This window comes from Saccopteryx leptura, chromosome 13, assembly GCF_036850995.1.
Source record: "Saccopteryx leptura isolate mSacLep1 chromosome 13, mSacLep1_pri_phased_curated, whole genome shotgun sequence".
NCBI classification, from domain to species: Eukaryota; Metazoa; Chordata; class Mammalia; order Chiroptera; family Emballonuridae; genus Saccopteryx; species Saccopteryx leptura.
In genome coordinates, this window is record NC_089515.1 from 44,673,027 (window position 1) to 44,690,934 (window position 17,908).

General features: G+C 52.2%; 2 protein-coding genes and 1 long non-coding RNA gene across 3 annotated transcripts in view; 2 read left to right on the forward strand and 1 right to left on the reverse strand.

The window, feature by feature from the left end:
- The first annotated feature begins 1,868 nt into the window (after positions 1 to 1,868).
- Positions 1,869 to 12,337, forward strand: ARPIN (actin related protein 2/3 complex inhibitor). Its single transcript, XM_066355600.1, has 6 exons — positions 1,869 to 2,072; positions 4,661 to 4,736; positions 7,983 to 8,115; positions 9,121 to 9,327; positions 9,715 to 9,878; positions 11,180 to 12,337. The coding sequence occupies exons 1-6, from the start codon at positions 1,981 to 1,983 to the stop codon at positions 11,186 to 11,188; spliced, it is 681 nt and encodes a 226-aa protein (XP_066211697.1). The 5' UTR covers positions 1,869 to 1,980; the 3' UTR covers positions 11,189 to 12,337.
- LOC136384944 (uncharacterized) lies at positions 12,125 to 14,709 on the reverse strand. The gene is made up of 2 exons (XR_010747672.1): positions 12,461 to 14,709; positions 12,125 to 12,343 (listed from the first exon to the last, which is right to left on the reverse strand). It is a non-coding gene; the product is annotated as an uncharacterized lncRNA (long non-coding RNA).
- Positions 14,710 to 17,538: 2,829 nt separating this feature from the next.
- Positions 17,539 to 17,908, forward strand: part of AP3S2 (adaptor related protein complex 3 subunit sigma 2) — a 47,530-nt gene continuing 47,160 nt past the window's right edge. Inside the window, exon 1 of the mRNA XM_066355601.1 lies at positions 17,539 to 17,670. Coding sequence (XP_066211698.1) covers positions 17,602 to 17,670 — 69 coding nt within the window. The 5' untranslated portion in view covers positions 17,539 to 17,601. The remainder of the gene's footprint in view (positions 17,671 to 17,908) is intronic.

A 17,908-nucleotide genomic window follows, 5' to 3' on the forward strand; every position in this document is an offset into this window, starting at 1 on the left:
CAGGCCAGTGACCTTGGGCTCAAGCTGGTGAGCCTTGCTCAAACCAGATGAGCCTGCACTCAAGCTGGCAACCTCAGGATTTCGAACCTGAGTCCTCTGTGTCCCAGTCCAATGCTCTATCCACTGCGCCACCGCCTGGTCAGGCAATGTCATCATTTTTATAATAGCTATTCTAACAGGTGTAAGGTGATATCTCATTGTGGTTTTGGTTTGCATTTTCCTGATGATGGCTGAGTAGCTTTTCAAATACTTGTTGGCCATTTGATGTCTTTTTTGGAGAAATATCTTTTCAGTTTCTTTGTCCGTATTTTAATTGGGTTATTTGTTTTTTTGCTATTTGTTTTTATGTGTAGTTTTGAAAAGTGAGAGAGCCAAAGAACAGTTCTGCCCAGAGGGGCTCCCTACTGGAGTTCTATGTCCTTCCTTCTCAGACATTTTCGGAGCAGCCAGGTAGGCCAGACAGGGGATGGGCAGACCAATCCCTTAGGCACAATGCCTAGGACCCATGAAATGTCTTAATTTCTTTTAAAATCAGAACAAAAAAAACGAATTTGGGGACCAAAGAAAATGTTTCAATATATAACAATATATTCATCTTTATGTCAACTCAGTCATAAAATATAATTTTTAAAAAATTTGGCCCTGGCTGATTGGCTCAGTGGTATAACGTCAGCCAGCGTGTGAATGTCCAGGGTTTGATTTCCAGTCAGTGCACACAAGAAAAGCAACCATCTGTTTCTCCACCCCTCTCCCTTCTCTCTCTCTATCTCTCTTCCCCTCCTTCAGCCATGGTTCAATCTAGCACATCTATCTGGGCACTGAGGATGGCTCCATGGAGTACTCCTCCTCAGGTGCTAAAAATAGCTTGGTTGCAAGCATGACCCCATATGGGCAGAGCATTGGCCCCAGATGGTGGTTGCTTGGTGGATCCTGGTTGGGGAGCATGTGGGAGTCTGTCTCTATCTCCCCTCTTCTCACTTGGAGAAAGAAGGAAAAAATTTTAATGTTGGAAAGAACCCTGGAAAACAAACATACTCAAGACCAACAAAAGTCATGTGTGTATGTGGGGGAGGAAGGGGCGGCGTGTTTCTTCTACTAATGACAGCTCTTCTTGGGCTACCAGGTATCTATCTGGCCACCTTCCCTTTGAAAGCTTCCTCAGAGGCCACACCTGGGCGCCATGTATGGGTCCACCTGCCCCAGATCTTGACATAAAGGAGTCAACAAAAGTACCAAGGCTCTGCAAAACATCCCTGGGTCAGAAGAGACCCCGGCGCCCAGGCTTGATCAGCGCTTCCCTAGATGGGTACATACTTGGACAAAGCAGTAGGGAGCTGGGCAGGGGTCCAAGAACGGTGAGGGAGGACAGAGGGATGATGCTGTGTTATAGACAGTTTATTAATCGTTCCAGCCCCTCTGAGACTAACCCCATTTTACAGAGGAGGACTCGCGGACTCAGAGAGACTGAGGAACTTGCCAGAGCTCACACAGCTGGGGTTCCAAATCTTGGTCTTTCATCTGACACTCAAGCCTAGGCTCCTCCGTCACAGATCCTTGGAACCTCAGCCACTGTGGGACCTCGGGCCGGGCCTAAAGAGCAGCCGTGCTCAACGCCCGGCCCTCCCTAATGCCTTTTCCCTTGTCTCCATTCTCTCTGAACTGATCCTATATGATCTGTGGTACTCAATTTCTCCTTTGTGCGTCTGTTGGGGCGGGAGGGAGGGGTCGCTCTCTAATAGTGGAAGAAGGAGAGAAAAGGGAAGGAAGTGCTACGGCCCCAGGGTCTTCCCGGAAGCCCCCTCCCACCGCGCGAGGCCCCCTCGGGCGGGAATGTGGCTCGGCCCCTTTAAGTCCCGCCCAGGAACTCCGGGGCCACCGCTCCCTTCCCGGATCTGCAGCCTGGAATCGCTGGGCTCGGTGCGACTTCCCCGCGCGTCCCCTCGCGGTGTCCCGGGGTCCTAGCACAGCGGCCTGGGAAGAATGAGCCGTATCTACCAAGACAGCGCGCTCCGGAACAAGGCGGTGCGGAGCGCACAGCTGCGCGGAGCCTGGGAGCCCGTCGCCCACCAGGGGTAAACCCGTCTCGTCCCTCCCTGCGCCTCCGCCCGGCCTCCCGCCGGCTTGGAGCCTGGGCGCCGGGATCGGGGAGGGACGCTGGGTCGGGGTGCTGGTGAAAGGATGGGCCGGCGGTGCCAAAGCACCTCCAGCGCTCCCCTCACCCCTCTATCCGCAGCGCACTCCTTAAGACACAGATCCGCTTAAATCCCCTCTGAGATCCTTGGGAGAAGGTCGAGTCTCGACTCCCAAACAGGACTCAAAAAATGGTGCTCGGTTCCCAAGACCTTTGTCTCCACCCCAGCCCCCTGGCCGTAAACTCCAGCCACTTGCCAGGCTGCAGTACTTTCCTTCAGGCCTTTGCACAGGCTGTACCTGGCTCCAGAAGGGACAGTATTGTGCTGTGACAGGAATGGCGGTGTCAGGCTGAAGGGCGGGTGTGGGATGATGGGAGGGCCAGGCCTGCCATCTGGGACGCCCCGGAGGTTGTGAGAACGACTGGACCATTTCATTTGCAATGAGTGTTGAAGGGGTGGATAGGGAGCTGTCACATTTCAACCCGTCCCTGCAGCTGTTCCACCTCCTCTCCCATTTCTGTGGTTCCCAGAAAGAAAGCCCACAGGTTCTGCTTTCATGAAAACTGGAACAAGGAAGTGGGGCCCAGCTCCTGGCAGTGGGGACCGTGGGCTCTTAGGCCATGGGCTTTTCTACCTCTGAAGTGGTTGAGAACAGGAATGTGAGAGTGCTTTAAAATAGGTGAAAAGGAAAGATATTATTATTATTTTATTTTTTTATTTTTTGTATTTTCCCGAAGCTGGAAATGGGGAGAGACGGTCAGACAGACTCCCGCATGCGCCCGACCGGGATCTACCTGGCACGCCCACCAGGGGGCGACGCTCTGCCCACCAGGGGGCGATGCTCTGCCCTCCGGGCGTTGCTCTGTTGCGACCAGAGCCACCCCAGCGCTTGGGGCAGAGGCCAAGGAGCCATCCCCAGTGCCCGGGCCATCTTCGCTCCAATGGAGCCTCGCTGCGGGAGGGGAAGAGAGAGACAGAGAGGAAGGAGAGGGGGAGGGGTGGAGAAGCAGATGGGCGCTTCTCCTGTGTGCCCTGGCCGGGAATCGAACCCGGGACCCCTTGCACGCCAGGCCGACGCTCTACCACTGAGCCAACCGGCCAGGGCTATTATTATTATTATTATTATTATTATTATTATTATTAAATGGGAGGCAAGGAGGCAGAGAGACAGACTCTTGCATGCTCCCCCATGGGGATCCATGGGCAAGATGCTCGCTCATCTAGGGCAGTGGTCGGCAATCGGCGGCTCGTGAGCCACATGCGGCTCTTTGGCCCCTTGAGTGTGGCCAGCTTAGGAGTACCCTAATTAAGTTAATAACAATGTACCTACCTATATAGTTTAAGTTTAAAAAATTTGTCTCTCAAAAGAAATTTCAATCATACTGTTGATATTTGGCTCTGTTGACTAATGAGTTTGCTGATCACTGACCACTGATAGGGCGTACCTCCGCAACCAGGTATTTTAGCACCTGAGGCCAGGCCATGGACCAATCTTCAGGACCCCAGGCCAACTAGCTCCAACCATTCAGCTTTGGCTGTGGTAGGTGGAGAGAGAGAGAGAGAAGGGGGAGGGGGAAGGGTGGAGAAGCAGATGGTAACTTCTCCAGTGTGCCCTGACCAGGAATCAAACCCAGGACTTCCACATGCCAGGCCAATGCTCTACCACTGAGCCAACTGGTCAGGGCCAAGGAAAGATACTTTATAGCAACTTAGACACCCCTCCTAATTTGGTTAAATAAAAAAGTGAAATCACTTATATTTATTAAAAGCTGAATTGTTTACCAGACACCTTCGTGTACCTGATCTTATGCCATCATTGTAGAAACAGAGCGAGGCAGTTGTTACTCACCCATCCCCCCCCCCCCAAGCTGGAAACGGGGAGGCAGTCAGACAGACTCCCGCATGCGCCCGACCGGGATCCACCCGGCATGCCCACCAGGGGGCAATGCTCTGCCTCTCTGGGGCGTAGCTCTGTTGCATCCAGAGCCATTCTAGCGCCTGAGGCAGAGGCCACAGAGGCATCCCCAGTGCCCATCTCTGCTCCAGTGGAGCCTCTGCTATGGGAGGGGAAGAGAGAGACAGAGAGGAAGGAGAGGGGGAGGGGTGGAGAAGCAGATGGGCACTTCTCCTGTGTGCCCTGGCCGGGAATCAAACCTGGGACTCCTGCACGCCAGGCCGACGCTCTACCACTGAGCCAACCGGCCAGGGCCTACTCTCCCATTTTATAGATAAGAAGACTGAGGCTCTGGTTATAGGACTCCCTACAGGAGTGGCCACAGCTTGGTCTCGCAGCCTAGGTTTCCCTCCTACCCTTTGGGCAGTGCCCTAAGCTTTTGGGACTCTCAAAGGAATGGAGGCCCCATGTGGGAAGCACAGAGAAAGGGCCTGCTTGGTGGGCCAGGTGAATAGGAGATACACATGGGAGTTTCTTCTGTCCAGTGCAGACTCTGACCTGGGCCATCGAAGTTGTGGCTCTTTCCTGAGGACTAGCAGAACCAGCTGATCCCTCCATTTCCTCTCATCCCTAGGGGGAACGGTGTCCTGCTGGAGGGAGAACTGGTTGATGTGTCTCGGCACAGCATCGTGGACGCCCATGGCAGGAAGGTGAGGATGATGTGGGGCACCTGCAGGAACAGACACTGGCCTCATGGTCCTCACCCACCAGGGCATCTCCCTGTGCTTGGCTGGCCAGCGCCAACCCTTGGGGTCCAGCTCTTTCCTTGAGGGACTCACAGGGCAGGTGGGAGGTGGGTTGGGAGATTAGCAGCCAGAAGGAACAACCGAGTGGAAGGGGATCAAATACAGCATGCTAGGCTGCGGGCAGATGGGAGGGTCTGGGTTCTTGCTGAGAAGACAAAGCAGGGCCTGAACTCAAGTGGTATGTTTGGGGCAGAGATTGTGAGGGTTGAGAACAGGAAGGGGTGTGGTGAGCGGTTCAGGACTGAGGCTATGAATGCCGAGTGGGCTGCAAGGCCCTCAGAAGAGTGCTGGTTGCCTGGCTGGGTTGGGCAGGATAAGTGGCTCTATTCTGGGTGGACCGAGGGGTGGTGTCTCCTGCCCCCTGATCTGGTGGTTCCCATTGCTTGTCCTGATGGACAAGGTCCGAGCAAGGTCTCAGCCTGTGTGGGTTTGGGGTCAGCAGTGACCTTCCCCTTTCTGGGTATCAACTCTGTTCCCAGGAAGTCCTGTGTACTTTGAATTTTTTGGAATTGAATTACTTTAAATGCACTGGTGGAGTTTGCTGTTAGAAGGAGCTTTGAGGCCCTGGCTGGTTGGCTCAGTAGTAGAGCGTCGGCCTGGCGTGCGGAAGTCCCGGGTTCGATTCCCGGCCAGGGCACACAGGAGAAGCGCCCATCTGCTTCTCCACCCCTCCCCCTCTCCTTCCTCTCTGTCTCTCTCTGCCCCTCCTGCAGCCGAGGCTCCATTGGAGCAAAGATGGGCACTGGGGATGGCTCCTTGGCCTCTGCCCCAGGCGCTGGAGTGGCTCTGGTCGCGACAGAGCGATGCCCCGGAGGGGCAGAGCATCGCCCCCTGGTGGGCATGCCGGGTGGATCCCGGTCGGGCGCATGCGGGAGTCTGTCTGACTGTCTCTCCCCGTTTCCAGCTTCAGAGAAATACCAAAAAAAAAAAAAAAAGAAAGAGCTTTGAAGTAACTTCATTTGCAAAGTGGTGAATCCCTTGGCATGGGCTCGCTCATCTTTTAACATCACTCCGTGCTGCTGCCCATTTTTGGAATTTTGGGTTTTTATAAAACAAGTCATCATGTGTGGACGCGTGGGGAGCACTGGGGTGAGAGGAGGTTTGTTGTGTTCTGCGCCTTTGTTTCCAGTGTGAAGTCTGCATCGCTGACACTGCCCAGGGCTTCAGTTCCCATGTCTGTCCCCTCTCCCTTTGCCCTGTCACCCTTCTGGGGTCATGCTCTTTATCACCACCTCATCTCAGACGTCTGCAGACACACCTGGTGTCCACCATCCGGTACTTGTCTGCCTCTCTTTCCTGAGTGCTAGTTCTGAATGTCCACCCCATTTTCCAATGTGCTGACAACCTATCTCCTTGGTCTCTAGAACTGAGCTCACCAAAACCCCATCTCCAGGTGGGTCAGAGCCCCAGTGCCACAGGGAGCCAGTTTCTCACTGCATCCCCTGGGAACTTCCTCTATGACCGACCAGCTTAGCTAGCTTCATGCAAGAGATGCTTGGCTGCACCATGCCCTCCCTAGCACACAGGTTAGCAGTGTGGGCACACGTGGAACCCCCAGTCAAACTTACTGGGAGAGCCCAGCAGTAGCCCCATGATGGTATGGGCTCCTTGGCTGCCTTCAGACAAGCAGGGCGTTCTCTTAGCTCCTCTCCAAACTTGCCTCCTCTGAGTTCCTTGTTCCTGATGAGAGTGCCTGCCCTCCCCACCCCCCACCTGCAAACCTCCACTGTCTTGTCTTCCCCCAAGTAAGAAGTGCCTGGTCCTGTTAGGCTCTACCTTGGCTATCCCATCCTCTGCCTTCCCTCCCTCTTTCCATGTCCATTCACCTCACACGGGTGCTCAGGAACTCAACCTGTCCTTATTAAACCTGGCACCTGTCTCTCCTGCCTTCTGGCTGCCCCCAACGCCTGATCGTGCTGCCCTCCTGTTTCCTGAGGGCCTCACTGCTGCTCACAACCTTCAGGATTCCTTCTTGTTCACCAAACAGAATCCAGAGTGCCAGTGCCAGCTCAAAGCTTGTCTCAAACCAGTCCCACTTCCATTCCCATCCTGGGCTCCCACGAGGCCTCCATGGGCCCTGGGTTGCTCAAACAGCCACTCGGACCTTGACTTCTGTTACTGTTCTTCATACGCCCTTATTCCCGCAATTGCAGGTTTCTCCACATTCAAGACCTCATCTTTGCTGTTTCTTCCAGAAGGCGGTTTCCTCCTCTCTGGTCCCTGGGAGCACTTCGCCACCTGCTTTGATTAGAACAGCTGGCAGCCAGAATTACAACACTCTTCATGCTCTTTGCTGTGTTTGTTCCTTCATTATCTCACCAAACCCGTATGACATTCCTGAGAGCAGATATCACATTGTCCCCATGAGACAGGGGAAACTGAGGCTAGGATTTGCCCCAGGTCCCACCTCTATTGGAAGAGGCACAGTGGCTGCCTTCACTCAGAACTTCTAGTCGGTGCCCAGGGCACCTTAACTGCTTCCATGCCTGCTTTGTGGTCTTCGGGGCCCTTGGCGCTTGGGTTAGGGTTGTCTGAATATATTTTCTGTCTCGGCTGTGTGGGGGCCTTGGGGTCAGGCCGTGGGCCCCCCCCCCTGTCGTGGACATCTAGCATGGTTCATTGTGTGTGGCAGATGCTCTATTTTTTTTTTTTTTTTTTTTTTTTTACAGAGGCAGAGATAGACAGGGACAGACAGACAGGAACGGAGAGAGATGAGAAGCATCAATCATCAGTTTCTCGTTGCGCGTTGAGACTTATTAGTTGTTCATTGATTGCTTTCTCACATGTGCCTTGACCGTGGGCCTTCAGCAGACCGAGTAACCCCCTGCTGGAGCTAGCGACCTTGGGTCCAAGCTGGTGAGCTGTTTGCTCAAGCCAGATGAGCCCGCGCTCAAGCTGGCGACCTCAGGGTCTCGAACCTGGGTCCTTCTGCATCCCAGTCCGACGCTCTATCCACTGCGCCACCACCTGGTCAGGCGGCAGATGCTCTATTAAACACACGGATGAACGAGTGATTGAATGGATATTGGAGTGCGGATCTGCACAGCTTGAATATCTTTGGAGCTGCATATGAGCCCTGTGGGGATTGTGTGTGTGTTAGAGGGTGGGGGAGTGGAGCAGCCCCCCTCACTCTCTCTGCCTGCCCCCCAGGAGCGCTACTACGTGCTGTATGTCCGGCCTAGTTGTATCCATCGTCGTAAGTTCGACCCCAAAGGAAATGAAATCGAGCCCAACTTCAGCGCCACCAGGAAGGTGAACACGGGCTTCCTCATGTCATCCTACAGTAGGTACCTCTGCCCTTCCTCCCTCCAGCCCTCCTACACTCTGGCCTTCCTTTGTCTCCGGGGGGTCTCTTGGCCCCTAGAAAGTGTCTTTTTCAGCATGGTTGTCTTTAAAGCGCATGTCCAGCCTGACGGTCCCCTACTAGACTCCTTCCTGTACCCTATCAGAGGATCCCAGTGCCCCACCTCAGTCTGGCAGAATCATCCAGAAACCTGACTCTGGGTTCTAGCTGCCTTTGTGAAGAGCCCAGACCAGGACCCAGGTGGCCTCCACTTTCCTGCCAAAATTCTCATTTGGTTCTTGGGACCCTTGGGATTTTTTTCTCTTTCCGGTTTTAGCAGTAGAAGGAACTCTGCTGTCTGCCCTGTGTGAAGTTTTCAGGTTGAGTGGGAGTCCATCCACCCCTCTACCATTGCATTCGTTCATGTGTTCTGTGGCTCATTAGTTCTCTGAATATTTAATGAGCACCTACCATGAGCCAGGCCAAGAGCTCATGCCTGGACCTCCTCTGTCATGGGCTCCTGGGTGAGTCCTGGAAGAATGGGTGCTCAGTCCCCGACCTCAGGAGGTTGTGAGCATGTAAAACACTCAGCCTTTGCCTCACGGAGGTGATACAGCAGATGGAGCAATGTTTTTGGGATGCTGAGGTCCCAGGTTCGAAACCCCGAGGTTGCCGACCTGAGCGCAGGCTCACCAGCTTGAGTGTGAGGTTGCTGGCTTGAGCATGGGATTATAGACATGACCTCATGGACGCTGGCTTGAGCCCAAAGGTCACTGGCTTGAGCAAGGGGTCACTGGCTCTGCTGGAGCCCCTTGGTCAAGGCATGTATGAGAAAGCAATCAATGAACAACTAAAGTGACACAACTACAAGTTGATGCTCCTCATCTCTCTCCCTTCCTGTCTCTCTGAAGAAAAGAAATCCTCTGAGCCCTTACCTGGCTGCTGAGGCCCTCCCTAAGTGCTGTTCTTTCAGTGGGAATAATCCTCTGTGCTGTGTGTCTGCAGAGGTGGATGCCAAGGGGGACACAGACAGACTCACTCCGGAGGCACTGAAGGAGCTGGTAAATAAGCCGGAGCTGCTTGCCCTGACGGAGGGCCTCTCGCCCGAGCAGACGGTGGCGTTCTGGATGCCTGAGTCAGAGATGGAGGCGCTGGAGCTGGAGCTCGGGGCTGGAGTACGGCTGAAAACTAGAGGCGATGGCCCCTTCCTGGGTGAGCAGTGCAGCCCTCACTGTGGCATCATGTTCACATTTGGCCTGCGGGGCCTCCTGGCCTCCTGTTCTATCCCCCCCCAACCCCTCCTGCCTAGAGCTCACAGGAACAGGCCACATCTGGCCTCTGTGGGGACATGACCCCTTGAGATTTTTCCCTAAACCCCTAGACAAGTGCACTGAGGCCAACAGCCTAGACACCTGTGGTACTGCTGCCCAATCCCGTGTTCCCTGTGGAAGGCTTCTCCTATCTGGTACCTTGGGGGTCACTCCAGGGTCTCCCTGAGGTCCACACCCAGGCCTCACAGACACCAGCAGAATGGGCCAGCACCCACTATGTTTCTGCCAGAGAGAGAGAGAGACCACTCAACTTCTTCCTTTCTTTCAGATTCATTAGCCAAACTTGAGGCTGGAACAGTGACCAAGTGTAATTTCGCTGGTGATAGAAAGACAGGGACATCATGGACAGACAACATCATGGCCCAAAAGTCTTCCGCGGGGACCACGGTGGAGACCCGCGAGCAGGGGGACGGGGCGGAGGACGCAGAGTGGGTAGGTAAAAGGCAGCGGCCATGGACTTGGTGTTGGTGTGCTTTATCTCTTGGCGGGAGTTTTATACATACTGGTGGTGGTTGTGTGTAGGACAGGCAGACAGCAGCATAAACTTTTCCCTCCAGCCTTGATGTGGCATTCCCGAGAGTGTATTAGCTTCAGGAAAATTCCTTCAAGGTGTGAAGGATGACAGTCGGAGACCTTTCTTTCTGCTGGGGGGAACTGTGGCAATCTACAAGAAAGCCCCAAAGATTTATGAAAGCAAGGAACAGAAAGAATGGACAGCTGAGGGGACCAATGTGACTTAATATCAAGTCTCCAAACATTGTCATGTCATGGGACTACTTTGGCCATGCTGAAGAAGTCACACAAATGAAAGCTTTGTTTTCCCCCTCCTTCATTCTGGACTCCCTGCCCAAAGTGGCTAGGGAGTGGCTGGCTTGGTCCTTCGTAGTTTTATTGTTCGTTTGTTTGTTGCCAAGGGTCAGCCCCCTAGTTGACTGCAACCTCTTCACAGTTGATTTGTTTCTCTGAAGTATATTTCACCTCAATATTTGAATTGATGTCAAAAGGCCCCAAATTGAACATTTAAAAACAAAGTCACGGAAAAATGGGCTGTTTATCTAGGTCATGAAGATGATGACCTTTGCTAGGGAAAGCAGGGGCAGGTAGAGTAGACGGGCTGGATTCTTTTTTGTCTTCATAAAGTGAGTCTTGGACTGAAAAATGATTGGAGATGCCAGGCGGGCTCCCTGGGCCACCCCTAAGGAGGTGAGGCTGAGGCAGGTGGCCAAGGGCCCCTTGGTACCACTCAATTGAGCCCTTGTTGTCCGATGACTTGAAGACTTTTATGAAATATGCTCTGAGGCCCTGGCCGGTTGGCTCAGTGGTAGAGCGTCGGCCTGGCGTGCAGAAGTCCCGGGTTCGATTCCCGGCCAGGGCACACAGGAGAAGCGCCCATCTGCTTCTCTACCCCTCCCCCTCTCCTTCCTCTCTGTCTCTCTCTTCCCCTCCCGCAGCCAAGGCTCCATTGGAGCAAAGATGGCCCGGGCGCTGGGGATGGCTCCTTGGCCTCTGCCCCAGGCGCTAGAGTGGCTCTGGTCGCAACAGAGCGACGCCCCGGAGGGGCAGAGCATCGCCCCCTGGTGGGCAGAGTGTCGCCCCCTGGTGGGCGTGCCGGGTGGATCCCGGTCGGGCGCATGCGGGAATCTGTCTGACTGTCTCTCCCCGTTTCCAGCTTCAGAAAAAAAAAAAAAAAGAACGAAATATGCTCTGTTCACATTTCTTTGCTTTATCTCCAGGACGACTGAGGTTCCTGGGAGATGCAGTGTTCCCGGGGCTCACCAGTGCTGTGGAGAATTTCTTTCATCAGCTTTCATCGAAAGAAGCAGTCCCCTCAGCCTTCCCTGGTTCTTCCCTACATCACCGCGGAACACGCTTTGAATAAGCCCTGCTGAGATCAAATCCACGACCACAACGTTAGCAGTGGGGCCCTGTGCTGTGGCTCACACAGGGTCCCTCCCTGAATGTGAGTTCAGCCTTCCTAGATTTCATGGTGGCCCCTGCCCTGGCCTGGTGGCTTGTCTCTGGAGGCAGGTGACGAGCAAGTGCCCCAGGGTGGTCAGAGGAGCTGGACTTGGTCTTGGTGCAGAATTGGGGAACGTCCCTTCTCTACACGCAGAGTGGCCCAGGGGAGAAGTTAGCGGGGCTCCTTCCTCTGTCCTGCATTCCCCACTTTCCTTTCACACTGCCCCTTCCCTGGTGCTCTGTGCTGTGCTCACTGCTCTCCTGCTCAGTCCTCCTTGTCCCCTGTGCCCTTTTCTTTCCCCGAAGCTGCCAGTCCTTTATTCCTCTGCTGGTTCCCTTCCACTTTGGGGTTCCTGCCTCCTGACCTCCCCAGCTGCTTTCCTGGGGATGTTGTACTTGGGCATGGCTAGCTGGTCCCATTTCTCAGACGCACTCTGCCGGCCACATTTTTCATAACCCCTTTTTTGTTGGTGTTTTGTACCTTTTTTTATAAATGAGTACATCTTCAGACAAGGATTCCTCTACACCAACTGGATTATTGTCAGGTGGTAACAGTCTTCCAGCTGAGCAAGTTCCCCATAAGTCAGAAGCCATTTCTTTTAGGTCGTGACCATTGCCTGGCTGGGTGGTGTGTCCTCCCCCAGATCTGGGAAGAGATCTGGAATTAAAATTGACATGTCCTATGAATAGGTAGGGACTTGGTGGCGTTTGGATCCTGCTTGCCTCAGGGAAAAGAGGTGGTGGTGAACTAACAATTATTGAGTCCTCTAATATGTCAAACACTGTACTAGGCACTTTCCATCATAATAATTATAGCCACTCACTATTGAGTGCCTGCTTCCTGGTATAGTGCTTGTGTTAAGTACTTGCAATATCTTACTTAATTGTCACAATTCCGTGAGGGACATGAGATTATTATCCCCATTTTTATCATGAGACTGAAGCTTAGAGCAGCGGTTCTCAACCTGTGGGTCGCGACCCCGGCGGGGGTCGAACGACCGAAACACAGGGGTCGCCTATTAGGCCGCCGGGGTCGCGACCCACAGGTTGAGAACCACTGGCTTAGAGGCTCCATCAATAGTAGGTATATAGAGGAGAGCCCCGGCAGTCAGATTTCAACCACATTCTTAACTACTGGATGATTATGCTTTCACATGTATACTACAGAGGAGAAAGGGGGTCTCAGAGATGTTAAGCAACTTGCCCAGAGTCACACAGCTAATAAGGGACAGAGCCCAGATTCAAATCCAGAGCTGTCAAAAGCAAAGCTTATGTTTCTTCCCTGTCCCCTGCTTGTTTGGCCTACAGAAGGGCATTGGACACAAGGGTCAGGGGAGGTCCTGGCCCTGGGAAGTAAGGTTATATTCCCAGACTTTAGGGAACTTGCCTAAATCCTTGGCTGCTGATCTGTCTGCCCAGGCAGAAATCAGTGCTATTGGTATCAGCAGATGAGCAGGTAATGCTGTGCTTCCAGCATTATCCTCATGCCTTAGACTTTCATTTGTTTTTGTGCACATTTGACCCTGGGCTCAACAATATGGCTGTGAGGCTTGGGACTCACACTTCAGTTAGGCTGCAGTAGTCGGCAAACTCATTAGTCAACAGAGCCAAATATCGACAGTACAACGATTGAAATTTCTTTTGAGAGCCAAATTTTTTAAACTTAAACTATATAGGTAGGGACATTCCTTATCGAGGTAGCGCCCGCATGTTGTATTTTGTGGAAGAGCCATACTCAAGGGGCCAAAGAGCTGCATGTGGCTCGCGAGCCGCGGTTTGCTGACCACTGATTAGGGTACTGTGGGGAAAAAGGCTGTTAGGCTTGCTTGTAGTTTACCAGCTGGGCTGCAAAGCACTTTACCTGATTGGTGCGTGGGCGCGTGGCAGCATCACGTGTGTATGGTCTATGTAAGGCTATAGGTGCTTCCCCTGGGCGGTGCTTCTCTCATATTGCTCTCCTGCCATGTGAGGTGCAGTTTTCCCTGCTCCCTTTCCCTTTCTGAGAATAGCAGATTTTCCTTTTGTTGTTTATTTGCTCGCCTGTCTTTGCGAGCCTCCAATAAAACGGGTATGGCCCAGTGCTTTCCGGCTCTGCCATTCCTCTACCATCTGCCTGAATTCAATGGGAACCGGCCTGGCCTCGACCACCGGCATGATAGGTACCTGGGCTGCACATGGGTCTCTTTTGTTCTTGTTGCCCTCTTCTTACTTCAGATCCCTTGTGATCGCTCACCTCAACTGTTGTAGAAGACGCATCCTGGTGTCTGAATGGGGCTGGTTTACTGTTGAGCATGCTGGGACTTCAGCCATAGTGGTGGCCAGGAAAGTTGTTAAGCAGGAGGACTAGGGACACTGGCTGGGGGTAGAGGCACCTAGGATGGCCTCCACATGCTCATGTGGGCAGGCTGCCTTTCCAAATGAGGAGTCCCAGTGTGTCAAGGAGGAAGTCTTGGGCAACCAATGTGCCTGGTGTCTTGGGGGAATTCCTGATGGAAAAGGCCATGTGGCTGGTGTTCAGGGAGTGGGTGGAGGTGGAGGTGTGTTTGACGTGAGCGTGGAGATCAGGCATGGCATCTTCAGCATGTTAAGTATTTTGGGACTTTATCCTCAACATTCTGGAGGCCAGTGATCCCAAGGAGAGTAGTAAGGTCTCATTTGTATATTTCAAAGATCACTTGAGGACAGAGAAACTGAAGGCAATGAGCCCAGCTAGAAGACAGCTGAAAGTGTCAGGGCAAGAGGCTGGAGTGGTTTGGTCTATAGTGGTGATAGTGGAGATGGAGAGAAATGCAGCTGGACAGGAGGAAAGGGACTTTCCAAAAAGAGCACCAGCAAAGCCATGGAGATGGGAGAGTGACCTGCTCCTGGAATACGCAGTTCCTACACTATTGTCATCATACTGTACCTACTCATAAAATCGATAATCCTTTTTTAGTTGTTAGATAATCACTTTCCATATTGCTACCTAGTCTTCATAACCATTGTTTTCAAGATTGACTGCCATTTAATAGCTCCATCATTGTCCACAATTTTTAGGTAATTGGTCGCTTTTTGGAGCTTATATCATCAATGTGTCAAAAACTGTTGTAAATTATATAGTCCCCTCAGTCTCACCCCCCCATCTCCACTTACCCCCCTCCCCACTATATTTTTGAGTTACGTCTTTAGGGACAAATTTCCAGGAGTCAGATTACTGGGGACCTGGGAATTTTTTGTTAAGGCCTTTTATATCACCAAATTGCTTTCCAAAAGGATTGTTTGTCTTAATTGGGATGACATCGGTTAATAAAATTATACAGGTTTCAGGTGTGCAGTTCTATAATACATCATCTGTATATTGTAGTGTATGTTTGCCACCTCAAGTCAAATCTCCTTCCATCACTATTTATCCCCCCTTTACCCTCTTCTACTCCCTCCACCCACTTTTTCCTCTTGAAATCACCATACTGTTGTCTGTGTGAATGACAAAAGGGTTGTTCTAAGTTGTAATTTCACTAGCAATGTAGGAGAGGACCATTTTCATGCTACCCTTACCAGAATTGGGTATGATAACATTTTAAAAAATTATATTTGAGTCTGACCAGTGGTGGCACAGTGTATTGACCTGGGACACTGAGGACCCAGGTTCAAAACCCTGAGGTCACTGGCTTGAGCGCAGGCTTATCTGGCTTGAGTGCAGGGTCGCTGGCTTGAGCATGGGATCATATAATGACCATCTGAACTATCACAGTAGGGTTTTTTGTTTTGTTTTGTTTTGTGACAGAGACAGAGAGAGGGACAAATAGGGACAGACAGACAGGAAGAGAGAGAGATGAGAAGCATTAATTCTTCGTTGCGGCATCTTAGTTCAGACTGCTTTCTCATATGTGCCTTGAGCGGGGGGCTACAGCAGACCGAGTGACCCCTTGCTCAAGCCAATGACTTTGGGCTCAAGCTGGTGAGCCTTGCTCAAACCAGATGAGCCCGCGCTCAAGCAGGCGACCTTGGGATTCCAAACCTGGGTCCTCTGCATCCCAGTCCGATGCTCTATCCACTGTGCCACCACCTGGTCGCCAGCTTGAGCCTAAGGTCACTGACTTGAGCAGGAGTCACTGGCTCAGCACATGTGAGAGTGCAATCAATGAACCACTAAGGTGCCTCAACGAAGAATTAATGCTTCTCTCTTCTTCCTGTCTGTCTGTCCCTATCTGTCTCTCTCACTAAAAAATAAAAAAATATATATATCAGGCCCTGGCCGGTTGGCTCAGCGGTAGAGCGTCAGCCTGGCGTGCGGGGGACCCGGGTTCGATTCCCGGCCAGGGCACATAGGAGAAGCGCCCATTTGCTTCTCCACCCCCCCTCCTTCCTCTCTGTCTCTCTCTTCCCCTCCCGCAGCCAAGGCTCCATTGGAGCAAAGATGGCCCGGGTGCTGGGGATGGCTCCTTGGCCTCTGCCCCAGGCGCTAGAGTGGCTCTGGTCGTGGCAGAGCATCGCCCCTGGTGGGCAGAGCATCGCCCCTGGTGGGCATGCCGGGTGGATCCCGGTCGGGCGCATGCGGGAGTCTGTCTGACTGTCTCTCCCCGTTTCCAGCTTCAGAAAGAAAAATTTAAAAAAGGAAAAAAAATATATATATATATATATATATCAGGTAGTACTCCATTATATGCCATGTACTGTCCAACTGCTTACAACTTCTTTTGTGTTCATAACAACTGCCTAAACACATTTTTGTCAAGTAGAAAACCCCCAGCTTTAATGTAAAGGAAACTGATATGCCAGTTTTACAGATGAAGACACTTGCACATGGTACCCAGATGGTCAGCAGAGCCAGGGATATGGTTGTGTGAAAAGATTCAGTTGTAAGAATGCATACTTTAGGAGTGTTAATACAGGAAAAAAGGGAATCAGGGCAGTGTGGTTCCAGGCACCTGTGCTGAACACTGTGGTGCTGCCACTCCATCAGACAGTGACTCATATTTTGGTGTATCTATTAACAATTTTGGTGTCCCTATACATACTTTGTATAATCTTTTCACTTACAGATATGTCATGAACATTTTTCTATACCATAAGTCTTTCCCTAGATGATTTCCCCCCTACGTTTTTATTTTTATTTTAGAGAAAGGAAAGGAGAGAGTAAGCGAGACAGAAACATTGATGTTTCTGTATGCGCCCTGACCAGGGATGGAACCGGGAACCTCTGTGCTTCTGGACAATGCTCTAACCAGCCAAGCTATCCGCAGGGCTTCCCTACACTATTTTTAATACCTATTTAACATTTCTGAGCTCCATGTGGATCAATGCATATAACCAGTTTCTCATTTTGGAATAGTTTGATTCCCCTTTTTTTCCTGTATTAATACTCCTGAGGTATGCATTCTTACAGCTTAATTTTTTCACACATCCACAATCGTTTTATTATAAATTCTTAAACTGGAAATGCTAGGTCTAATGTTCTAGATATTTTAAAGGCTTTTGATACAAACTGGAATCATTTGATAGATGATACCAGTTTGGAGCTCTGTCTGCAATACAGGGATATGCTCCACCTTACCCCAACTAAGTCATTAAACGAAAAAAACAAAAATTTTATCCATTTAGGGTCGCCGGTACCTTTTAAATGGGATTGCGGTTAGGGATACCTTGATTCTACCATTCCCTTTCTACCATGGATGGAATGCCGAAAAATGAAAATGAACTTAATGTGTCCCAACTGGGGAATGGCTAAATCAGCTGGCACCTCACACCCGGAAGGCAGGACATTTATGTTTCGGCGCAGACGGTGAGAAAGAGGCCCCTGCTGCCCCTTCCCCGGAGCTCGGCAGCGGGTAGGAGTTCCTACATCTGGACCTGCTTGCATTCCCACGTGCTAGGCTTTGCACCCAGCCCCGGGTTCTGCGACAAGCAGTCGGCCTGGGCAAAGGACACATCCAGCCTCGCACCGACTCGCCAACCGACGCTGACCTAGGTGACGATTATCTTAAGCTTCAGCGTCTCGGTGACCCCACCAGCCCTTCCTCGGCGAGGCCGCCGCCCACCCTGTAACCTTTGAGGCTTGCCGAAAAAAAACCGGACTCCTTGCGACCCGGCCCCTAGGCGCCAGGGAACATTTCCGCCGGCCACGTTCCGCGGCGCAACCGCCGGAAGTGTCCGTATTGTGGCGGAAGTAGATTTTTTTCTGGAAGCAGCAGCGCTGAGAGAAACGTGGGCCGCAAAGATGATTCAGGCGATTATGGTTTTCAACAACCACGGGAAGCCGCGGCTAGTCCGCTTCTACCAGCGTTTCGTGAGTGCGGCCCGGCTTCGTCACATCCCTTCAGGGCACCCGCGTTCCTTCCCCTCCTTAGGCCCCGCGGGCACACGCGGACACCGCCCGCTCACCACCTCGGGCTTCTGCACTATGCATGACCCTCACACTCCTTAACCTCCCTGCCCGCACCCAGGCCACTGTCAGGCCTTCTGGCCCACGCCCCGCTGATCCCGGTCTCCCTGACCCCTTCCTGGACCCCGGCATTTCTGTGCCA